This window comes from Ornithorhynchus anatinus, chromosome X2, assembly GCF_004115215.2.
Source record: "Ornithorhynchus anatinus isolate Pmale09 chromosome X2, mOrnAna1.pri.v4, whole genome shotgun sequence".
In the NCBI taxonomy this organism is placed as follows: domain Eukaryota; kingdom Metazoa; phylum Chordata; class Mammalia; order Monotremata; family Ornithorhynchidae; genus Ornithorhynchus; species Ornithorhynchus anatinus.
This window is the reverse complement of record NC_041750.1, coordinates 20273627-20298933: the sequence shown is the minus strand read 5'-3', so window position 1 is coordinate 20298933 and position 25307 is coordinate 20273627. Positions and strand designations below refer to the sequence as shown.

Here is a 25307-nt window from a genome sequence, read left to right as displayed (position 1 = left end):
TTTAAAACCAATGGGGAGGAATTTCTGTTTGATGTGGAGGTGGATGGGCAACCCCTGGAGTTTTCTTGAGAAGTGGAGAAACATGGCCTGAATGTTTTTGGAGAAAAATGATCCGGCCTGCAGAATGAAGTATGGTCCGGACTGGGGAGAGACAGGAGGCAGGGAGGTCAGCGAAGAAGGTAATACAGTAATCAACACAGGATAGGATGAGGGAGTCGATTCACGTGATAGCAGTTTGGATGGAGAGGGATGGATGGATTTTTACAATCTTACGAAAGTTGAACAGAGAGGATTTAGTGATGGATTGAATATGTGGGTTGAAAGAGAGAGGAATCAAGAATAACATTCAGGTTTCGGGCTCGTGAGACGGGAAGGATGGTGCTTCCATCTACAGCGATGAGAAAGTCAGGGAGTGCACAGGTTTTGGTTGGAAAGGTCAGTTCCGTTTTAGACATATTAAATTTCACGTGGCAGGAGGACATCCGAGTAGAGATATCTTGAAGGTAGGAGGAATTGTCAGGCTGCAGAGAGGGAGAGGGGTCAGGGCTGGAGATTTGGGTGTCATCCCCATAGAGGTAGTAGTGAATCCATGGGAGAGAATGAGTTCTCCAAGGGAGTGAGTGTAGAAGGGGATGCAGAACTGAACCCCACAGTTAGGGGATGGAAGGCAGAGGAGGAGCCTGCGACAGAGTCTGAGAAGGAGCTACCGAAGAGTTAGATGGAGAACCGGGAGAGGAAGGTAGATGGAGAACTGGGAGAGGACGGCGTCAGCAAAGTCGAAGTTGGATACTGTGGGGTGGTCGACGATGCCGAAGGCAGCCGAGTGGTCGAGGAAGATTAGGATGGAGTAGAGACTGTGGGATTTGGCAAGAAGGCGATCGTCGGTGACCTTGGAGAGGGTGGTTTCTGTGGCGCCAAGAGGACGGAAGCCAGATTGGATGGGGTCAAAGGGAGATTTGGAAGAGAGGAACTTGAGACAGTGGGACTAGACATCCCGCTCCAGGAGTTTGGAGACGAATAGTAGGAGGGAGATGGAGTGGCAACTGGAGGGAACTGTGGGGTCAAGGCAGGGTTTTTGTAAGGGTAAGGGAAACGTGGACATGTTTGAAAGCAGTGCGGAAGAAGCCAATGGAGAGCATCAAGTTGAAGATGGAGTCAGGAGAGCTGGGTTTGAATCCTGCCTCTCCCCCTCGCTGGCCGTGAGACCGTGGGCATGTCGTTTAACCTTTCTTTGCTTTGGTTTTCTCGTAGGCCAAACCTGGATGAAATCTCCGTCCTCCCTCCCCCCTTAAGTAGATCCGATTCCGTTGTAAGTAGCCCACTGCTTTGGCCCAAAGCAAGCACGGAACGAAGCAACGCTTCCTGCCACGGAGCGGCCCGGCGGAGCCGTTAGAGAACGGGCCGGGGCGGCGGAAGGTCTAATCCCGCTCCGCCACTCGTCTGCCGCGTCACCTTGGGCAAGTCGTTTCACTTCTCTGGGCCTCGGTTCCCCCTCCTCCGTCAAATGGGGGCTGAGACCGTGAGCTCCACGTGGGACAGGGACTGAGTCCGACCCGGCGCTCTCGGGCAGCGCCTGACACATAGTGAGCGCGCCTATGGATGATCACTGTGATTACTGTGGTTCTTTACAATCGGAGTAAGAACGGGAGGGTTGGGGGGGTGGGTTTTGGAGGTGCGGCGCGGGACTGCCCGGACCGTGCGGGCTGCGGGGGGTGGGGGGGCTGGGGGAGGAGCCGAGTGCGGTGAGGCCGGTTGGGGCGGGGCGGAGGCCTGGGCCGGGCCGGGCCGGGCCGGGGCGGAGCGGAGCGGGCCCGGGCTTTGGGAGGGGGTTGGGGGGAGGAGCAGCGGGGCGAGCGCCGGACGAGCCGGAGGACCCGCCGAGGCGCCCACAGACGCGGCTGCAGCCCCCCCAGGACCTCGGGCGAGACCCCGGCCGGGCCTCCCCCTGCTCCTCCGTGCGGGCCTCCCCCTGCTCCTCCGTGCGGGCCTCCCCCTGCTCCTCCTTGCGGGCCTCCCCCTGCTCCTCCGCGTAGGCCTCCCCCTGCTCCTCCGTGCGGGCCTCCCCCTGCTCCTCCTTGCGGGCCTCCCCCTGCTCCTCCGCGTAGGCCTCCCCCTGCTCCTCCGCGTAGGCCTCCCCCTGCTCCTCCGTGCGGGCCTCCTCCTCCGTGCAGGCCTCCTCGTGCGGCCCCGGTCCGTGCCGCAGCAGGGTGGTGCGGGAGAAGGATGTGGGGCTGGTGGGCGCGGTGGCCCCGCCTGCGTCTGGCCGTGCTGCTGCTCCTCAGCGGGGGCGGCTGGTCCGGCTGGTCCGGCTGGTCCTGCTGGCCCGGGGCCCGGGCGGAGGGCGGCCCGGAGGCGGCGGCGGCGGCGGCGGCCGAGGAGGAGCAGGACCCCCACGCCAAGCACTTGTACACGGGAGAGATGTTCAGCCACGGCATCGAGAGCGCCGCGCACTTCGTCATGTTCTTCGCGCCCTGGTAACGGCCTCCCTCCCCGGACCCCCGACCGCGGTGGCGGCGGCTCGGGGCTGCCCGGGCTCCCCTGCCGGGGCCTCGGCGCCGGCGGGCGACGTGGCAGGAGGAGCCGCGGCCAAGGACGCAAAGGGAAGAGGGCGGCGGGGGAGGAGAGAGAAGGCTGGCGGCAGGGCGGAGGGGGCGGAGGGGGCGGGGGGATTCGGGGGGTCCGGGGGTGGGGTGGGGTGGGGTGGGGTGGGGGGTCACCCCACGCCCCCGATTGTAGAGCGGCCCTCCCGGGCACACCCAGCAACTTGACCCTGTCCTCCCTCCTGCCCTGGCTTCCCTTCCTCCTCCTCCTCCTCCTCCTCCTCCTCCGCTCCCCAGTCTCCTTTCTCCTCTCCCCTTTCCTCTTCTCCAATCTCTCCCCTCCACCCCTTCCCTTTCCCTCTTGTCCCCCCGGCCTTCCCTCCCCAAACCAGAACAAAAGATGCACAGCGAACCCCCCAAAAGGCAACATCCGTTCACCCCACCTCTATTGGGTCAGACGGCACCCCGGCATTTTATTGGACTCTTAGCAGATAGAACAGTTAATTCGGGCTGTGTGGTTGGGGGGGAATGGGCAAGGAGGGAGGGAGGATGTGTGTCTTTCTAACACCCTATCACAGGGCCTCCTTAGACATTCATTGTGTTTCTTTGCAACTTCCATTCAGAGAAAAACCGGACATCTCTTCACCGGGACCCAACACCCTCAGACATCCCAGCGGATTTCCTAGGGGGATAAGCCCGCGAATTACCTTCCTAGTGTAGGTTCCCCTAGACCGTTGTTTTCATTCATCCTGGCCTCCCCTTCCCCTCAGTAGCCCAGCGAAGGTGTCTAAATTGCTGTTACAGTTCAATGGGAGGATTGTAACAATTGTTATTATTGGAGCTCTCAGATCTTATCGGTAGGGTGTGGGGAGAAGGTGAAACAATAACTTTAGTGCTCAAAGTTCAATCACCATGGGGTCATGGTCTGCACAGGGAAGGCGCTCAATAAATAGTATTGATCGATGGACCCTTGTGGAACTGGCACAGTCATACCAGATGCCTTCCAAACCCTCATCCCCCTCGAGTAGGTTTTAGGCCGCCCGGTGAAGTGAAGAAGACTTAATTCTGTGCAACTCATTTCTGTGGCTCGTTGGCAGCAGTAGGGCCTTCCCAGTGAAGGAATGAATGGTTCAAGGCGAGTTGGAGCTTGTTCAGAATCACAGGTGGCGAGATTAAAAGTTAGCTTTAGTTTTCAAAAGTTTATAAATAATATAATAGGAATTACTCCTCATCAAGTGTTTTGTTCTGAAAGATATTCATGTATATCTCCTATTTTATGGGTCATTAATTTTCTATCCTAAACTATTCATTTGATCATACTTATTGAGCTCTTACTGCATGCAGGGCACTGTACTTAAGCGCTTGGGAGGGTACAAAACAATGAACAGATATGATCCCTGCCCACAACAAGCATAAGTGAGCCTTATGAAAAGCACTTTTGCAGTTTGTTTCTCTTCTAAGGACTGAACTTTGTAGTATGGATAAAAAAATCAGGTTTCATAATAATAATAATAATCGTGGCATTTGGTAAGTGCTTACTATGCACAAGGCACTGTTCCATGTGCTGGGGTTGATACAGGGTAGTTGGGTTGGACACAGCCCCTGTCCCACATGGGGTTCGCAGTCTTAATCCCCATTTTACAGATGAGGTAACTGAGGCCTAGAGAAGTTAAATGATTTGCCCAAGGTCACACAAGATAACCATCTTTAACAATCACATGCAATTTGTATTGTGAAATGACGTTTTTCCATAGTACAAAAATAATTCGATGAAAACAGTTTATTTGCATTTTAAACACTGTTTGACCTTGTTTCTGATGATTCCTCTGTGACTTCTCTCCTTGCCCTCTTCATAGTTCCACACCCACCTTCCAATAATCATAATGAATAATGGTGGTATTTGTTAAGTGCTTACTATGTGCCAAGCACTGTCCTAAGCACTGGGGTAGATAGAAGGTAATCAGGTTGTCCCCCGGGGGGCTCACAGTCTCAATCCCCATTTTACAGATGAGGAAACTGGGGCATAGAGAAGTTAAGTGACTTTGCCCAAAGTCACACAGCTGACAGGTGGCGGGACCCGGGATTAGAACACACGATCTCCGACTCCCAAGCTGGTGCTCTTTCCACTAACCCGTGCTGCTTCTCCTTCTGAACAATTCTGCAGTCCTCCTTTTTTAAAGCCCAATCCCAAGAGAAGTAACATGTTCACCTCTGACATGTCCTGACTACCTTTTCCATAATTCTTCCATGGTGATTTATGGGGCTGTAGTTATGAGCGACTGTAAGTGAATTTGATAAACAGGAGTCCCGGCAGACAGGATGGTCGAGCCGTCGCGTTCAGGTCTCAGTTTCCTCTGGAGTCGTGAGTTCGAATCCCACTCTGGACAACCCTTGCTCCCCTCTAGTCTGTGACCTCGTTGTGGGCAGGGAAGATGTCTACCAACTCTGTTACATTGTACTCTTCCAAGCACTTAATGCAGTGCTTTGCACACAGTAAGTGCTCCGTAAATACGATTGAAAAAATAAATACAGTTTATTGATAGCTTAGTAGTTTGTGCTTTCCTCATCTTCTAGGTGTGGGCATTGCCAGCGATTGCAGCCAACATGGAATGAACTAGGGGATAAATACAACAAGCTGGAAAATGCCAAGGTCTATGTGGCTAAAGTGGATTGCACTGCAGATACTGAAGTGTGTTCTGCACAGGGGGTTAGAGGCTATCCCACGTAAGTACCGAAGTCTGCATGTCTATTATTTTGCAGGTTTTTCCACAGCCCTTTGCCAGCCGTGTGAAGGAATTTTTCAAGCCCTCTCTTTTTAAACTTCCTTTGTTTTGTAAATGCCAAATCTAAGTATATGCATCATGGCCAGGGTAAAGCTATATTGATTGTCTCTGGGTTAAGCGCTTTGGCTTGTTCAATGAAGGCAGAAGAGAAAAAATGTCTTTGAGACAACACGGGGCACTGGTACTTTTTAAAATTGGTTCCAGGTAACCAATGTGCATTAATTAAATGATGATACTTTGTATTTGCATAACACTTTTATTTTTCCAAAGTGTTTTTGAATTTACTTCATTTTATCTTCACAGCATCCCTATGAGGTAGGGAGAAAGAGATCACGTTATCCTCACTTTATGGATAAGGAGACAGGAACACAGAAGTTAAATGATATGCCAAGGACACACAGCGGGGCAGTACCTGTGGTGGGGTATAGCATGGGCTTCTGGACTTTCAGGCCTTCACTTTTACCTCTGGGCCACCCTAAATGTGGATGACAGCTGAGTGATCCTGCATCTGGTGTCCTTAATAATAACTGGGTTATTTAAACACAGGTACTACGTGCCAAGACTGTACTAAGCGCTGGGGCAGATAGAAGATCATCAGGTCCCACGTGGGAACTCACAGTCTAAGTAGGTGGGAGAACAGGGATTGAATCCCCATTTTGCAGATGAGGGAACTGAGGCACAGAGAAGTGTAAGTGACTTGCCCAAGGTCACCCAGCAGTCAGCTGGGGGAGCTGAGATTAGAACCCAGGTACCTCTGACTCCCAGGCCTATGCTCTTTCCATTAGGCTAGGCTGCTTCTCACTTGCTTCTCAAGGCTACTAAATGACCTCGCCATTTAGTAAACCTTGTTTCAAACAAGAGCATGATAAATATGGAGACAGCATGAAGTGCAACATGCGTTACAGTGTAATCGGAACCAAACAAATGTTCTAACCAGACCCTAAGCCCTATTCTGGTAGGGAAACGGGGCAGTAGCTTCTGGGGACGGTGGGCTTCACCTGGGGAACCGTTCGCATTTCCTCCCAGCTGACAGAGTGTTCTGGCCGGGGACTGTGATCAGAGGGGGTTTGGGGAAAAACGGAAGATAGAGTAGAGTTGTCCTTCGGTTCGAAGTCACGCTGCCGGCAGTGAAACGGTAGAGAGAAAATCTCTCACACCCTCTGCCCCTGAAAATCCAGAAAGGGTGCCATTTTGGGCGCCTTATCATTCAGAATGAGCCTGACTCAGACACTAGTGGTTAGGACAGGAAGACTCTATCCCTCTGCCAGAAGGACATGTGCTTGAGAAGTTTTTGCAGTAGTGATGGTGTACACAGAATCATCCACACTCTTGCCCAGTTCCGGCAAATGTAGAACTGTATCTGCTTATTGTTGTATTGTTCTCTCCCAAGTGCTTAGTAAGCACATGCAGTAAGCTCCCAATAAATACGATTGAAAGGATGAACAAATGAGTGAATGAATGCAAGATGTCTGTCCTGGAGTCACTGAACCGAATGTTTTCTTGAGACATCAGCAGATACCCACTGTACCCTCACTCATTTAAGCAAGTCATTGTTGAATTTCACATCTTCTCCGGGAGGCCTTCCCCGATTGTTTTCTTATTCCTCACCCTCCCACCCAAACCCTTTCCTCCCCCTGATTTGTCACATCCATATTGGTAACACTGATCCCTGTCCCTCAAGGGGCTCCCAAGCTAAGGAGAATAATGGTGGGGTTTATTAAGTCCTTACTGTGGGCCCAGCACTGGAGTAGATACAAAATAAGCAGATTGGATGCAGTCCCTGGCCCACATGGAGCTTCCAATCCAGCGGAGGAAGAACGGGGATTTTATCCCCATTTTACAGATGTGGAAACCGAAGCACAAGGAAATAAGTGACTTTACCAAGGTCACATTTCAGGCAGGTGGCAGAGCAGGGACTAGAACCCAGATCTCGCGAGTCCCAGCTCTGGACCCTTTCCACTAAGCCACTCTGCCACTCAAGCGTCATGGGTTTTTTTGGGGTTTGCATAATTTTTTGAAATAGAGGGGGAAAAAGAACCGTTTTTCCACAAATTCTGAAAAATAGTTTTTCTGATGTGGTTGCAGATTGAGAATCAGTATATCAGATTGAGCCTAATCATCTAGTGACCACTTCATTTTGCAGTCTGCCCACCTGAATTTTATCTACAACTTACATTAAGCAGAGAGTGGTCTTTTTTGTTTTCTTAGAATTTTAAGTGAGTTGGCTTTTCATACCTTGAAAAATGTATTCTTAATTGTTTGCCTTATGTATTTGTGATTCTGATAACCCATTTGTTCCTAGATGAAGAGCACTCCAAGCTTGTAGCTATTTGAAGACTAGGGGAAAAAAAAAGTTTTGCTTTAACTTATAATTTTTTTTTAATTTTTCAGTTTGAAGTTGTTTAGACCTGGCCAAGAAGCTGTGAAGTATCAGGGATCCAGGGATTTCCAGACACTGGAAAACTGGATGTTACAGACCCTAAGTGAGGAACCAAGTGTAAGTGGATTGGAAATCTTTCCTTCCTCACTCATCAGGCTAATGCCCTTTGCTCAAAAAAAACCAAAAAACTCTTTTGCTCTCTAAGAGAAAGAGACTTTTGCTGGGAGTGATAATGACATTCGATACCAATCAGTTGACTTGAGACGATCATTAGAACGCTAATGAAAGTGCTGCCACTATTATACTGTTGTAAATGTTTTGACCTTTTAATAGCATAGAGTAGATAGTATAGTGACCATCAGAGGCAGGCATTCAAGATTAGATCTTTCATTTAGGGGCAGTAATTTTTGTTTGAATGTGTTGCTCTCCCAGACAACTCTAGATCTGGATCTTATTTGGTATCTTGTAGTGCTGTGCTACAGATTTAATTAATAAATATTTCTGCCAGTGATGTATCCTGGAGAACAGTGGGGATTGAAGACTGATGAGCATCACTATGAATAAGAATGGCCTTTATTAAACTCTTGCTATGTGTCAAGCATTGTTGTAAGCACTATTATTAATAGTAATTCTAATACATTAAAATGAGGTCATTTTGTGAAAGCAGTTTGGGGAGTTCAGGGTCTTGCACTTTTATTTTCTTATTACTAATAACCCTCTCTTGCATTTGTAATATGCTTTCACATCTCTGATTTTGGGTTTTCCATACCTCTTTCTAATGAGGTAAGGGGAGGTATGTTGAGGTAAGAGAGGTTACATGATTTGCTGAAGTTCACACAGCAGGCCACTTAGGAAGCTACGGTGAAGAGCTAGAAGTCCTGGACTCTTCAACTCTGGCTCTTTGCAATGATTACAGTGCTTTCTCCCTTAAAACTCATTTATTTCAACCATTTTTCTCCACCCCAATGTAACGCTGCGCAAATTGATCTTTTGTCCATTCTGATGGCTGTAGGGAACGACATTTGCCAGGTGCGACTTTCATGTAGACTTGAACTTGGGGTAAAATGCTTTTTTGTACAAATAAAACCCCATGAAACTCTGCAGAAAAAGGGAATGAAACGTTCTCAAACACTTAAAATAGTTCTTTCGAAAGTAAGAAAGAGGTACTGCAAAGTCTGTCTTTTGAACTGTACAGCCTTGAGAATTCAGAAATTAGCCTCACTTCAGTAAACAGACTCTTCTTTATTGATGCCCTCAGAAGGAAAGAAATGAGAGAATTACATGAACAGTGAACAATAAGTCAGTAAACTTTTTTTTGTCTTCAGGTGTTGCATGACTTTCAGGTTTAGATAAAATGCTCCATTTAAGAGAGGCTAGTATAAATTATCTTGAAATTCAGTTCACTTTAAAAGTGTTAACTTCTCTACCTCTTCAGGAGTCAATCAAATCAGGAGTGATGTATTGCACTCTTCTGAAGGCAGAGCGCAGTACTAAATACTTTTGAGATTACAGTAGAGCTAGTAAATACGCTTAGTGCCCTAGAGGAACATACAGTCTAGCAGGTGATACTACAGTAATTTCCAGAGAGGAAGAACAGGAAATGTGGATATTTAAGTGAGTGCTTAAGGACTAGAAGAGTGCCTTCTAAAGTGCTGCAAAGGGTGGTGAGGATCAAAGTGTGTGGTTTAGGCTAGGTGCTAGGGTGCTAACTGGAGGAGAGGACAAATTATTCAGAGAAGGCTTCCTGGAGGAAATGCAGTTGCAGGAAGAGCATTAGTGTGGCCTAGTGGATAGAGCACAGGCCTGGGACTCACTTGTGTGACCTTGGGCAAGTCACTTTTCTGTGCCTCAGTTACCTCATCTGTAAAATGAGGATTAAGACTGTGAGCCCTATTTGGGTCAGGGACTGTGTCCACCCTGATGAGCTTGTGTGTCTACCCCAGTGCTCAACATAGTGCCTGGCACACAGCGCGTAACAAATACCCTAAAAAAGTGTGGTTTATGCTAAGTGCTAGAGTGCTAGCTGGAGGTAAGACTGGAGGAGAAGACAAGTTAATCAGCAGATAGAACAGTGCCTGGAACATAGTAAGTGCTTATCAAATACCATGAAAGAAAAAAAAGGAAAGCCTTTCTGGTGGAAGTGTGATTGCAGAAGAGCATGAGTTTTAAATATTTCAATGTAGTATTATTTGCAGTTGAACAATGGTATGTCTTGACCTTCTTTGATAGAAACTGCCTGTCTGAATGACTGGCAAAATGCCCAGGGTACCTGTTGGGTGGTGTAATTGTGGTTTTATTTTTCCGATTTGAACTAATTCTGGACACTAGGTTTATCAATAAATGGTATTTATTGAGTGTTTTCTGTTTAAGTGCTTAGGATAGCGCTCTGTACACAAAAAGCACTTAATAAATACCACTGATTGCAGAGAACTGCACTGAGCACTTGGGAAAGTACGGTAAAGTTAGTAGACACGATCCCTGCCCTAAATCAATCAGTGGTATTTGTTGAGCACTTACTGTTTGCAGTGCAGCAGAGTAGGTAGGCATGTTCCCTTTCCACAGCCAGCTTTCAGTCTTGTGTCTAGATGATAGTCTAAACTCTAGAGTCTATGGTGCTGCATACGCAATCGGTGCTCAATAAATGCCACTGGTTTATGGATTAGGTGTTCTGCATGGATTTCATAGAACAATATTTTAACTGTCCCAACAAATTTGTGATTATGTCCTTCCTTTCTCCTTCAATAGACTCCAGAACCTCCAGTGGAACCCCCTAAAGCCCCTGAACCTAAACAGGGACTGTATGAGCTTTCAGCAGCCAATTTCAAATTGCACACTACAACAGGTACGTCATAGTTCTGTGATTTAGCATTTACTAAAGTTTCCGAAGTGTGATAGGCGCTCTGCAGAATATGAAGACACGGGTCCTTCTTTTGTCTGGTATCTGTACTCAGACATCTACATGGTCTTGAAAGTGGTGGAGAGAGATGCGATTCATTCATTCATTCAATTGTATTTATTGAGTGCTTACTGTGTGCAGAGCACCTGTACTAAGTGCTTGGGAAAGTACAATACAACGTGATAAATATGATTGAATAAAAGGATTCACAACGAAGAGTCTTGCCAGTGTAGATGCTTTAGTTTCTATGCCCTGTCTTACTGTCTTGCCCTCAGTTAAAAAAAAAAAAAGTTCAAAAGGGAGAACTAGGAAGTAAGTGAGAAGCAGCTGCCTGGGACCCAGAGGATCTGGGTTTTAATTCTTAATCATCCACTGTCTGCTGAATGACTTTGGGCAAATCACCTCATGTCTCTGTACCTCAGGAAAATGAGGATTAAGACTGTTAGCCCCAAGTGGGACATGGACTTTGTCCAACCTGATTAGCTTGTATCTACCCTAACTCTTAATATAGTGCCTAGCATGTAGTAAGCACTTAAAAATTGCCATTTAAATAAAAAAGTCATTTGCTCCTATTACCTTCCCCACTTCTTTTAGCTATTAAGCCGTCAAGGAACTAACGTGTTCATTTTTGTTCCACCCGGCAGCAGCGACACATTGGATAATCAAGAGTTTACTAGAACTTCAGCTACATTTAGGTGGAAACAAATGCTTTCTGAATTGAATCCATCAGTTGTGTTCATTGAATGCTCACTGTGTGCAGTGTACTAGGCACTTGGGAGAGTAGAATTTAACAGAATTGGTGGATCCGTTCTCTGGCCACAAGGAACATGGAGAAGCAGCGTGGCTCAGTGGAAAGAGCATGGGCTTTGGAGTCAGAGGTCATGGGTTCAAATCCCGGCTTGGCCATTTGTCAGCTGTGTGACTTTGGGCAAGTCACTTAAGTTCTCGGTGCCTCAGTTACCTCATCTGTAAAATGGGGATTAAGACTGTGAGCCTCATGTGGGACAACCTGATTCCCTTGTGTCTACCCCAGCGCTTAGAACAGTGCTCGGCACATAGTAAGCGCTTAACAAATACCAACATTATTAAGGAGCCTACAGTCTATTTGAAGTCAAATAAAGTACTTTTGAGTTCAACACTACAGAAGGAGTGAAACATTATCATGTGAAATGACCTTTAGGTCATTTTACTGTTTGCATCTCCATCTGAAGGCTAGGGAGAAGTACAAATTAAACTCAGTCAATCTTGGATATTCTGGTAAATCTCTAGGCAAGAAGGCTGGAACATGGTAAAATTAGTGTTTTGGTTTTTTCAAAGATAGTTTTCACTCAGAAAAGCGTATCAGAATTAAACCAACTGCAGCATTCCAAAGCACATTTGTGGACCAGTACTCTGTCCACGGAACATCAAGATCTTTAGGGTCTTCACATGTGTTTGTATTGCCTCCAGTTTCCATTTAATTTAACATAAAGTGAATCCCTGATTTGTTTATAATGTACTGATTTTCAACTAATTACCTAATATTACTTTTGGGGTCCAGGGGAACCAGGAAATATCTTTTGAAACTCCATCTTATGTACCCAATCTTGTTCATTTTAATAATCGTTTCTTATTTCCACCCCCTTCTTGTCTTTCTCCTAAAATATTTAGTGATTTTTCTTCCCCGAAACCCTCCTCTCTATGATGGCCTCTTGAAGGCAGGAGAAATGCAATATGTACTGCTTCTAGTGAATGAGGGTGTTTGGCAGGGAAAGATAATTAGCAGGATCAGAGTAAAATTTAAACAAGATCTCCCAGCAACTCCTTCCAAGAAGGTGAAGGCCTATGGTCATGACCAGCTAAGGGTTACTAGTTAATGGACTTTCTAAATATTCCTAAAGTTATGCAGTGATTTAGTGTTGGTATTCTTTTCTCTTTCTTATCCCTCCTGTTTTCCTCTATATACTGTTTTACCTGAGCCCAACATTTACTCAATTTGCTTGTAGCCACCCCAGAACTTAGTAGACTGCCTGGCACATAGTAAGCACTTAACAAATACAGTCATTTTTTATTTAGTTTTATTTGTTAACCTAAACCTTTCTAACACAGTCTTGTGGGCAGATTTTAAAAACGTCTGTAAGAGCAGAATATTCCACTTACCCTTCAAAACAGTATACTAGGACTGAAAATCGTAATTACAAGCCCTGAGAATTTTAAACATGGAGTGCTTTTGTCCAGAACCTTTCAGGCCCGGGGTCTCTAAGCTCAGACCAACCACATGATACCTTGTTTTTTTAAATCGTTGAACTGTGATATCTGTTCAAATAAAAGTAGGAATGTTGTGTGTCCCATTTTTCCCGAACTACCTTAAACTAAACCTAGAGTCACAGAATGTATCAATGTGAACCGGACATTTTCTCCTTGGCTTTTTTTTTCCCCACAGGAAACCACTTTATCAAGTTCTTTGCCCCTTGGTGTGGCCACTGCAAGGCCCTGGCCCCGACCTGGGAGCAGCTGGCTTCGATCTTTGAACATTCTGAAACGGTCAAGATTGGCAAGGTAAGTGCCAATTACCTTGGCAATTACAATCTCCATCGAACCCAAATATTCTTCCTTCCTTTCTTCAACTGATGTATTTAGCCAGAGCAGCATGGAATTCATTTTGTCCACTCTTAGTTGGACATTCATGGGGTGGTATGGTATGTCACTTGATAGTTCATTCTCCCTTCAGGGAGAATTGTTTTGTTTTAAGTTTGCTGACTGCCTGGTAGCCTATAGATCAACTATGGACCAGTCACTTGGTTTAGTTAGAAGTGACAGCCGGTTCTAAATTGGCAGGATCTCTTCCCTCTTTGTAAAAGTGGGACAAAGTCATATGATGCTTATTTGATGAACTTGGAGATGGTATAGAACTTGGAGATGGTATAGATAATGTTTGTTCTCACCCTTTTCTAGCCCTTTTCCATAGTTTTTCGTGAACTATACTGAACTCCCTTTAACTTCACCAAGCAGTATCTTTAGTTGGCGAATGCAGAAGTTTACTTTGCTATATTTGCTTTGGGCCTGTTGCTGGGCACAAGAACTACATGTCAAGCACTGTTCTAAGTCTGGGGGTAGATACGAGTCAATCAAGTGGGAAATAGTCCCTGTCCCACATGGGGCTCATAGTCCAAGTAGGAGGGAGAACAAATATTCAGTCCCCATTGTACAGATGAGGCAAATGAGGCACTGAGAAGTTAGGTGACTTTCCCAAGGTCATGTTATGTGGCAGAGCCAGGATTAGAACCCGGGTCCTCTGACTCCCAGGTCCTTGCGCTTTCTCCTAGGCCATGCTGCTTCTCATTTCTCTTCAAATCTCTTAAAGTGAGGAATTTATGGGTGTGACATGCTGGAAGTTTTTGTGGATTTCATCATTTTTATTCATAGGTTGACTGTACACAGCATTATGAACTTTGTTCTGGAAACCAAGTGCGTGGCTACCCCACCCTTCTCTGGTTTAAGAATGGCGAAAAGGTGAGACTTCAGTGTATCTAAACTGAGTCAAAATTTGATTCTTTTCTAGACTGTAAGTTTGTCGTGAGAGGGAATGTGTCTGTTATTGTTATATTGTACTCTCCCAAGTGCTTAATATAGTGCTCTGCACACAGTAAGCACTCAATAAATAAATACGATTGAATGAATGGACATCTTAAAATGACCTTTCAGTTTCATTAAAGTTAGAAGTCACTTCAACACATGCAAAAGATAGCATGGTAAAAAGAAGTTAAAAGATTGGCAGAAGATTTGGAAGGTAGAATGTATGGCATATCATAAAACAATAAAATTAATTCATAGATCGGGGTATGTATAATCAATGATATGATCACAGTATAGACTGGTAATAATAACAATAACAGTAATAATGGTACTTGTTAAGCGCTTACTGTGTGTCAAGCACCAAACTAAGTGCTGGGGTAGATACAAGGTGATCAGGTTGGATAGAGTCCCTGTCCCACATGGGGCTCGCAGTCTAAGTAATAATAATTTTCTGATTATAATGATAATTTTCCAATAATTGTCTTCCATTCCTACTTGTGATACTAGATCTTTTTTCAAACAATCAACCAGTTGTGTTTATTGAGCATTTACTGTCTACAGAGCACTGTACTAAGCGCTTGGGAGAGTACAGTTTAACAGTATAACAGACACATTCCCTGCCCACAATGATGTTTTGATTTATTATGCTCTGATTTTTCATGAAATGCCAAGCAGTATGAAGGGGTTTTGGTAATAATTTCATCCCCTCCCCCCAAGAAAAAACTAGGTTTCTAGTAGCCAATCAAAAATCTTAAGACTCAATCTTACCATTCACAGAATTACTGAAACAATAAAGATGAATGTGTTTCAGTAGACACTGCCCTGAAAATGGAGGAGTTTTAAGCTGAACCATGTATTTGAAGGAATTTTTAGTAAATAATATTTTTCTGTGAAATATGTTGTGTTTTACACTAAGGTCGATCAATACAAAGGAAAGCGGGATTTGGACTCACTGAAAGAATATATTGACTCACAACTACAAAATGCTGATGATGCCCCAGAGGCTCCCAAACCTTCTGAAATCCCACCAGAGGGTGCTGAGCCCACTCAGGATGAGGTAGGTGCAGTGTAAAATTGCCCAACTTTCCTTAAGATCAGACTGTGTCACCCACCACAAAGTGAAGGAGTGTATGTGTCATGATGGTTATGATAGGTTATCCCTAACTGGTGCAAATAGTAATAGTATATAATTACATATTAATGCAGAGTAGTTCCTAAAATGGTATTTTTTAATAGTAGTCCCACCGTGGTAGATGTTTACTTCAGAATCTCTTTATATTTTTCCACAAGCTATTCCTGCCAGCACCAACATGAAAATACTGCTTATTTCTAGACTATCAACCTTGCGTTATTTTCTTAGAGCCATGCTGTAAATCTCCCCTAGGAGAAAGAAAGGCAATCTCTGGACCATTTAATTTTCAGGATTGTCAGTGGGTGGGATCAGTGTTAGAACAGACTATCCTACATTCTTGTATATGAAGAAGCTTTAACCAACATTTAGAATAACTAAAATGCTTTCCAGGAAAACATTCGATGGCAGCAGATCATTATTTTTGTTGAATGTTTGAGTTCAGGTATCTCAAGCAAAGTGGTCATGCTGCATCAGAGCATGGAGATTGACGAACCCTGAGTTTTCTTCTGTAGGCTGACGTCCCAGTTTAAGGGGAGAAACAGCTCTGGTGGTTTTACTCTCATTTCTATTAAGAGACTTGTCCTCTAATCACCTGCTTGTTCAGAAAATCACCTGTATGTGTTCAGATTCTCCATATTGGAAGAGATTACAAATCTATCCACAGCCAGAGTAGTACATAGGTATTTCAGTCGATCAGTGGTATGTACTGAGTCCTTATTGTATGTAAAGCACCATACAGAGCACTTGGGAGAGTACAATAAGACAATGGAGGTAATGGTGACTAATCAAGGCTCCTGCCACTTCAGGACCAAGCATCTCTGTGGGGAAATTAATTATAATTCACTCATCCAATCATATTTATTGAGTACTTACTGTGTGCAGAACCCTGTACTTAACCCTTCAGATAGTACAACAATCAAGAGACACATTACCTACCCACAGCCAGGTATCCTCAGTGCCAGTTAACACTCTCCAGTTCTTGTCTGTCGTGTTCCTGCCTGGAGATGGAATGCTGGGAAACAGTAGACTGGTAGGGCTTTAGCTGATTGCCAAAGGCAAGGAGTGGGGGTTTTTTAATGATCAGAGGAAGCGCAGCCCAGTACATTGACCTGGCAGTCAGTTGGCCTGGTAACCGAGGTTATTGCAGGTCATACCTGTTCATGGAAATCTTTGCCATTCATACTTCCAGTGCTATTTCAGGCTTCCTGCTGGGCCGTCCAACTCACAGAATGTCTTCTGTGGTTCTCGGGTCAGAACTCTTCAGCACCGATGGCACACCCCAGCAGGCTGTGACGAGAACCCAGGCCTCTTGATTCCCAGAGCAGTGCTATTGGGCTGACAGTATGTTTTAGGAGGTAATAAAGAGGGGCATGAATAAGCAAAACTGTATGTCAACCGGGAAACACACAGGCCCTCGAGCAGAAAGGACTGTGGGCACATGGAGATGGATATGCATTGTTGGAAGAGAGGATTCAGTGACTATTGTAATGGTCTGAAAATTAAAAGAAAAGGAGAATATCTTTATCATCCTTTTTCCTGACCCGATAGAGGATGTAGAGAATGTAGAGAATTCCTTAATTATATGTAATGATTTCAACTGGCTCCAGTGAATGTACTAAACCTGAATAAATGTTATGTAGGTAAGAAATATATGTTATAAAAACGTGCATAAAAAAGGTAGAGATTAAAAAAGCTAAGTTTGTTGCTTTCTCTATGTGGACAAGAAACACGGTGGCCTAGAGTGGAAAGAACCAGGTCTGAGAGTTAGAGGACCTGGATTCTTATCCCAGCTCTGCCACTTGTCTGCTTTGTGACACTGGGTAAGTCAATGAGTATGTTTCCTCATATGTAAAATGGTGGTTAAATACTTATTCTCCCTCTGTGTTAGACTGTGAGCCTCGTAAGATAGGGACTGTGTCTGACCCAACGATTGTAACTACCCCGGCGCTTAGTACAATGCTTGACACCTACCTCTTAAATAGTAAAGTAATAAGAAATTGCAAGTCAGCTAATCATAACATGCACACCATTTGATAGGCACTGAATTAAGTGACTTTCAAGGGTGTATGTACCTGGAAAATGGTGTGAGTCCTTTGTTTTCAGATATAATACAGAGGCACTCAAAACTGAAGCTCCATTTATGGGTTTATATTGTTTTTGTTTTTAAAAAAGGTATTCATAAATATATGCAAGCTAGGAAGGTGAACTTTAACTAGAATACTGTCATTTGAATGGTTCTGGGTTTTGTGTCTAGCATTCATTTATGGTACTGTGAGGCAGAAAGGGAGAGAGTTTCGTCAGGCAGCTAACTGGGCAGTGAAAAGTTCGGTCAGATTTCTCTCTTGGGCCACCTAATCAAGGTGAAAACACTTGGAACTCATTGGAAAGGAAAGGCTATATGAATCCAATCAGTAATTTCGCCATTTTGAACGTGGTTTTGAATTCAACAAGTATCAGTAAGTTGCCTTTCCAACACATTGAATCCTAAGCGGAGCTAGTGCTTTTGAACATGAAAGACCTCTTTTTTGAATGGGGCAGGAAGTAATTCCGGTCTCTCTAACCAGTTTGACTCTAGAGACACTTGAAGTGCATTTTCAAGTCTCAGCAAATATTAGTATAGTTGAGATCAAACAAAATTACCACTTGTTAGATGCTCTCACTTCAGCTCAGTTTTAGTCTGCCTTCTCTCAGTACCTCGGCGTAGACCTGTTGCTGTTTGTTAGTCACACACAGGATGAAGGGGGCAGTGAGCTAGTCAACTTTGATGGGGTTTTTTTTTTCCACACATCACTGATGATTTGGTGAGTGTATTTGTTAATTTCCACACATCACTGAGGAATAGGTGAGTGTATTTGTTAAGCCACTGCATTTTGAAGTGAGGGTTCTTTTGGTGATCCGTGCAATGGTGCCTGAATTTTTTGAAAGGACCTTCCTTTTTTGTTAACCTCTTAGTGTTCTTTGAATTTAAACTGTGCTGTTGCAAAAGGCGTGGTCGGCGATTCTCAAACTTGGTGACTGAGAACTCTTCCCCCGCCTTGACATCCCCCCACCCTGACACCACGCAAGCCCCTTGATGTGACTATTCAAAACTTGTCTCCCCCTCCTCCACAGAGACGAGTGGCTTGCTGCCTATCAGCACAGCTCTGCAATAACAGATGTCACCTGTGCTTGAATTGAAGTGTCAGCTTGGGTCTCTCATGAGGGCACAATTCTGGATACCCCTTTGCTGACCCTGGAAAGTTTTTGCCTTATATTTTATAAGGGGCATCCTAAGGACACAGATAAAGTGGTTCTCCACGGAAGATCACAGAACCTATCAATCAATGGTACTTACTCAGTGCTTACTATGTGCAGACCACTGTACTAAGCGCTAGGGAGAGTACAATGCCAACAGTTGCATGTTGGAGCTATCCGAGTAGCTGAGCGTGCCACTGGGCACACCTCTGATCCCTCGGAAGCAGCATGGTGTAGTGGGTAGAGCACGGGCCCCGAAGTCAGAAGGTCATGGGTTCTACTTCCGATTCCACCACTTGTCTGCTGTGTGACCTTGGGCAAGTCACTTAACTTCTCTGTGCCTCAGTTATCTCAGCTGTAAAATGGGGATTAAGACTGTGAGCCCCACGTGGGACAGTGACTGTATTCAACCCGATTTGCGTATATCCACTCCAGTGCTTAGTATAGTGCCTGGCACATAGTAGGCACTTAATAAATACCATAATTATTATTATTACTATTACTACCTCTTCCTTTGCTCCAGAGCAGTTGTGCTCTCATCCCAGTCCCCATAAAAATGGGTGTCGCTTCCAAGCCGAGGGATCCCGTATGCCCTATCTGCAAAGCCCTCCTAAAATCATACCTGTTCCAGGAAACTTCCCTGATTAATCACTCACCTCCCCATCCTATTTCCCACCATATTGTTCATCTCCCCACCTGAGAGTCCAAACCCCCTAAGCCCTTAGGTCCTCACCCCACATCCTCCCATAACAGCAGTCAGGGTCATATTTTCAAACCCAGTTACTCCCCCTACCTGTAATTTCTTTTTGCAACCATTCCCACCACTTCACTGTAAGCTCCTTGTGGAAGGGGATCTCGCCTCCCACCTTTATTGTACTCTCCCAAGTGCTTGATGTAGTGCTCAGCACAGAGGAAGCATTCCATAAGTACCATTGATTGATGGATGGGATTCAGTGGCAGGAGCCAAGGTGGAGGGGAGCTGGTTACTTAAACATCCCAGACGTAATTAGTACCAGACAAGGGACAGACCAGTGGAAAAACAGACTGTCCGGTGTAAATCCAGGTGAATGGCCTCCATATTTACCCACGGGTCCACACTGGATAATTTGGGTGAAGCCAAAGACCGAATTTTCCTTTTCGGTTAGTTACACTCCTCAGGTATAAATCTGTCATAGCCCACTTTGGAGCGCTGCCGGCTTAGGCTGCCAGTCAGAAATGTTTCTAATGCAAGAACATTCATAATGAGTTCTACCCCTACCCTAACCTGAACTTACAGAAACTGCTCAAGTGATCTTGTGCAGCAGGGCTGGTTGTGATCACTGGGAATTCTGAAATACTTAAAAGTGAACTATGAGAACTCTGCTGTATTTTACTTTCCCTAGCACTTAGTGTAATGCTCTGCACTCAGTGCTCAATAAATATCATTGATGATGATGTGCTCTGTGAACAACTTGGGCTCAGTATTACCAGGGAATGCCAAATCTCCACTTTTCATTCCCATATTGAGCTAGATTAAGATATTTACATACTCAACTAGGAAGTAAGAAGGTAAAGTGAGCGCAGTCCTCTGCCACTTCTTGGGCTTGTTCATGGTAGGCAGGAACCATCTGTACTGAAGGGCATCAGTACCCCCAAGCACTGGCTGTGGGACTAAGGGAATTTGGCCTTGCCTTTAAAATCACTTTAATAAGTTGGAAGAGGGGATGCGGAGAACTTGTGCTGAGCCTTTAGAGAAATACTCACTGCCCATGGATCTCTGTCCTGACTCTAGCAAGAATAGCTCATTGTGGTCAGGGAACATGTCTACCCAACTTTGTTATATTGTACTCTCCCAAGTACTTAGTACAGTGCTCTGCACACAGTAATTGTTTAATAAATATCATTGATTGATTGGCAAAGATGGATACATTTTGAGTGCCTGGAAAAAAAATTTTTGAAAGCTTTCTGAGTCCAACTGCAAGACTGCTATAGACTCCATCTGTTACATCAACCCTCCGAAGTCATGGTGCCTCTTTTAGCGAGCACACTCCCTGAGCTCCACAATGGCTTTGGGATTTGGTAATGGTCATAGACTGGTGAAGTTGGAACTCAGAAGACAGATTAGATCAGATCTGAGTGAATTTTTGCTTGTATTTTGCTTCTTCTGAGGCATGGCCAGCGGCCCTACTCTTTTCCTCACAAAGCCTCCAGCCCCTGCCCCTTTCCTTTCCCAGAATGCTCTCCAAGCCCAGCTCTTCCTATTGAATCTGCTATTTCAATCGATCAGTGGAATTTCTGAGCACTGTGTGCAGTGCACTGTACTAAGCATTTGGGAGAGTATAATAAAGTTGATAGACATGATCCCTGGCCTCAAAGAGCTTACAATCTAGCAGGGACTTTGGTTCATGCCCTGACCACCACCCCTTCCCCACCATTTAAGGATTCAGTCATTCACACATACAACCTCCAGGCCAACACCCCACTCTGATGAGCCTATTAAATCATGCTGCCTATTAGCTTGTGATAAGTGAAATAAAAACTCTCTGTATCTGTATGACTGTAGGGTCAGTGTAGCAATAACAGCAGAATACGAGTTCTTGTGTAGTGTTTCTGTAAGGTACAGGTCAGAAGTGATCTCCCTTAACCCAGGGTTTGAATGTTTTGTGGTTTCTTTTGATAGGTCAACATGCTGTCTCTCACCGAAAATGACTTTGATAAGACTGTTGCAAATGGGATAACTTTCGTCAAGTTTTATGCTCCATGGTAAGCAACATCACATGCATTAGAACTTATTTATTTTCAGAAACAGGGCAGGTGAAATTTTCAACACTCCATGCTTGTCAGCATCATTTTCTGAGGTTTAAAAATCACTTCCTTTTTCAAGTCACGTTCTTTTCCAACTAAATTCTAGCAGGCATTGAGAAAGTTTTACCATTTATTTATTTGGGGTAAGAATTTTCCCTAGTATTTGCTAGCAAGTTAGAGCCGTGATATTTTTTGTATCATTACCAAACTGTTACATCCACTCTAGGTAAACAAAGTCTTTTTAATACTTGATTTTCCAGAGTTAGAGAGCATTTTCTGCTGCTTAAGTTGGCTTTTTGTCTTCCTTAGCCAATATATGCTCTATTTCTGAATTTTGCTTCATCAGCTCCATATTAGGCTATAGTATGTGTCACCGGAAATCACAGCAAGGCAGATCAGAAGCAGCACAGTTTTCTAATTTCCCCTACCTGTATTTCATGAAGCATGTAATATCACTTATAAGAAAACTGAGTTAAATCACCCATACAGTATGGAAAACTTATTTGGTGGAGCGGATTATCCTTGGGTGGGTAATCAATATTATCGTTTAATATAAAGTGACTCCTGGTCAATCAATCAGTGGTATCTGCTTACTGTGCAGAGTACTATACTAAGCGCTTAGCAGAAAACAGTGAAAAAGTTAGTAGGTACAGTCTCTGCCTACCAGAAACTTACCATCTAGCTAGCTTTCTATAATGTGTTTTCACTGTGATTTGGCTGGAATCAATTAATCAGTGGTATTGAGTGCATACTCTGTGCAGAGCACTGTACTAAGCACTTGAGAGAGTACAGTATAACAGAGTTGGAAGATATGCTCCCTGCCCACTCTAGAGGTTACAGTCTAGAGTGCTGTTGGGGAATTGGGAATCATTCTTCCCATAACCCATGCCTTTCTGTTGAAGAGTCCATCAATGCCCGAGAATTTTGCTTTGCATTAAAGGGAAAAGTAATCACACCATTATTGGTGGAGCTTCCCTGCATTATTGGTGGAGTGTATGGAGTAAACTCTTGATCAGGAAGGAGATCCATCCATTTAACTTTCTCTCAATTGCCTCAGTATACTTTCAAATTCTTTGTTTAAAGTTAGCCTTAAAATTGTTGCAATAGAATGTCTTCCTCAACAACCCAAAATAATTTCAGATACTAAAGCAATTTTCTTCCAAATAGTTTATACATTTTTCCCATTCTTGCCTGAGGCATATTAATGATAAGTGGCCCTCAATTTAAAAAGCCTTAAAAATCAGTTTACAGCTCATCAAACTAGCCACAGGTTGGACGTTTTTGGCATTTTTGCCTGTTTCTGTGTGAGAATTTCCAGAGGTGTTCTTCTGATGGGCATTTGTTGCTGGGAAGGGTTAGGAGGGAGCATCAAGTGCCTGGGTGGATGTGGATGGGCAAAGCCAATTGCTTTTCCCTCTCTCATTCCTAGGTGCGGGCACTGTAAGAAGTTAGCTCCTACTTGGGAAGAGCTGTCAAAAGAGCAATTCCCTGGGCTGACAGATGTCAAAATAGCCAAGGTGGACTGCACCGCTCAACATGCCATCTGCAGCAAATTCTCAGTAAGTGTGCGCTGTGGGGGTCCGAGTTTGAAGCTTGGCTCATTTTAGTTTGATCCCTTCCTTGTACCCATCTGTATTAAGGATTTCAAAATGCCATCCCTATTGGCCTTTGGTGGAATCAAAAGAAGACTAACCTTCCAAAAGCAAAATACCATGGGGGGTGGATGACCCCATAAATAGCCAATCTTATTTGACTTGAATATCCCACAGTCTTAATCCATATAGTAACTGGCTACAATTCCTAAACATACTAAGGTGTTCAAAGGGATTATGGCCCAGGGCTTAGGCCTTGGGTGGTTTTAATTTTAGAGACATGTACAGGGAGCCAGAGAGGCCAGAGAGTCATCAATCCTCCACGGTATTTTGCTTATTTTCACTACAGTCAGACAATAATACTAACCTACAGGCACCCAACTATTTGGTGATGAAGAGACAAGTTTTGGTCCTTGAACTGTTTTCAAAAGGACAACAGGAACGACTTGTTTTTTTAGATTGGCTGTGGGCTCTGCTTCAGAACATTACTAATTGGGGGACCCCGTCCAATGTTTCAGCTGGGGAGTGGGGTGGGACAGGGATTGTAATGGGGATAGGGACTGGAAGGAGACACACTTCATAGATCTAACAGACCAGAAAGCCACCATCTTGAGTCTTTTCAGCCTTTGCTGGAAACTCTTGGGCCTTGTGGAGACCTGGGATGTACAAGTTTGGGAATCCGGTTCAAAAGGTCTCCTAGAATTGGTAATATTTGTGTGATAGCAACTTCTCGAAAGTTCACCAATGAAGGCAGAGGTGGGTCACCCTCTGGAAAAGAGTTATCAAAGAAGAGGAGACACAAGTCATTCCTCTTTGTTTCAAACTTGCTTGCGAAGGAATTTGGCGAAAACTCTTGCATTTAGGTGTGTTAGTAAAAACGTCATCTCCTTATCTAAAGAAGTAGACTTGTGTTGGGGAGCTTCAATCTTGAAGTCATAAGCAAGTCTTACAACTAACTGGAAGGTAATTTAGTGGTTTCATTGAGGCAGCTCCTGTTTAATGAAGTGTCTTGGTATGGAAATGAGCAGCAACTGAAGATCTGTGCTCTCCTCCATCTTCCAGGTGCGCGGCTATCCGACGCTGCTGCTCTTCCGGGCAGGAGAGATGATCAAGGAACACAGTGGAGCCAGAGACCTCGAAACCCTGCACAGTTTTGTTCTGCGCCAGGCCAAAGACGAACTGTAAAAATACTGGGAGTCACCTTCCCTGGCGGCTCTCCCACACCCTATTTGCAGGAGTTAAATCATGTCAGTGTTACCGCATTTCAAATGGCGGTTATTTGGAATGTTCTAAATTTGTGGTAGCTTCTGTGTGTAGTGTTTTTTTTAAGCCAACACACTGTACTGATTCTCTACTAAGTTTGTCTAGGTAAATGTGTCACAAACAGCCACCGTGCAGAATATTTTCAGAAGCACGACGTCATGTTGCCCTTTGACTGTCCCCCAATGAAATTTAAATGGATTCTTTTGAGACTTAAAGGTGAGGAGAGTCAAGCCTAAGGAAATTGGTTAACTACTTTGTTGGTTCCAGGATGAATTGGATCAAAAGCCTCACTATCCGTGGTCAGCACCCAAACTGCCCAGGATTACTAGAAAGGCACAAGCCTCAGTTTTACAAAAACTGCCTTTTAAACAAAAGTTTACAGCTTAATTTTGCTCCGCTCTAGATCTTGAAAAGAACAAGAAAAAAAATCTGCCCTGTTGGATAATGTCAGCCCACTATTAAATGTTTCCCATTCATATTTTTCTCTGTGTGGGACACTAGCCATAATGACATTAATGGTACTTTTAATCTGTGCCTGAATAAGATAATACCGATGCCATAAGAGTGTGTATGTGTGTGTGTGTGAGTCTGTGTGTGTGTGTGTGTGTGTGTGAAAGAGAGAGAGAGAGCACACCATGCATGCCAGGTTAATTTACTAACTGTTCAAGAACATATCTATTATTAATGAAGCGGAAATTTGCACACCTTCATTGTGTTTAAAAGAAGATGGAGTATAGACATTCTCAAACTTTAAAGTTTGATGAACCTTCCAACTTGTCAAGAGCAGAATAAAAGGATCAGACAACCTTTTGGTAAAAATCTCTACTGGAAAATGTTAAAATGGCTGTCTTAGAGAAACCTTTTCTTAAGGGTCTCTAATACGATTGGTTTACTTAGTCTGAATATAATCCTTATTCACGGGGAAAGTGCCAGTCCTAGAAGTACTTACAGCTTCAGAAGGTGGTGGTCTCTACTCACTTGTCCAGCTAGCCCCAACTATTAAGGCACAGCTGAGGTGAAGTGCAGCTGATTCTGTTGAACTGAAACAGCCCTCTTTAGAGATTTTCCAAAAGCCATTTTAGAACAATGAATACACAGACTCTGTTGTGCTGCTGAGGAGCAGGGTGATTGTGCATAAATGTTTCCTT

General features: G+C 44.4%; 1 protein-coding gene across 3 annotated transcripts; it reads left to right on the top strand.

The window, feature by feature from the left end:
- Nucleotides 1-1552: 1552 nt before the first annotated feature.
- Nucleotides 1553-25279, top strand: TXNDC5 (thioredoxin domain containing 5). Of its 3 annotated transcripts, none has more exons than XM_029053062.2 (10): nt 1553-1636; nt 5115-5264; nt 7715-7820; nt 10449-10545; nt 13022-13137; nt 14005-14091; nt 15071-15211; nt 21180-21262; nt 22734-22863; nt 23959-25279. In XM_029053062.2, the coding sequence occupies exons 1-10, from the start codon at nt 1596-1598 to the stop codon at nt 24079-24081; spliced, it is 1074 nt and encodes a 357-aa protein (XP_028908895.1). In that variant the 5' UTR covers nt 1553-1595; the 3' UTR covers nt 24082-25279. The 3 variants fall into 3 exon arrangements, with proteins under 3 accessions (XP_028908895.1, XP_028908891.1, XP_028908892.1); XM_029053058.2 differs by lacking the exon at nt 1553-1636 and adding an exon at nt 2110-2474; XM_029053059.2 differs by lacking the exon at nt 1553-1636 and adding an exon at nt 3075-3256.
- Nucleotides 25280-25307: the final 28 nt, after the last annotated feature.

Excerpts from the sequence above, each read along its gene's own strand:
- TXNDC5 (XM_029053058.2), top strand. The coding sequence starts at position 2,224 with ATGTGGGGCTGGTGGGCGCGGTGGCCCCGCCTGCGTCTGGCCGTGCTG. Across the intron at positions 5,265-7,714 it reads GGGGTTAGAGGCTATCCCAC|TTTGAAGTTGTTTAGACCTG; the intron begins GTAAGTACCGAA and ends TTAATTTTTCAG. Across the intron at positions 22,864-23,958 it reads CCATCTGCAGCAAATTCTCA|GTGCGCGGCTATCCGACGCT; the intron begins GTAAGTGTGCGC and ends TCCATCTTCCAG.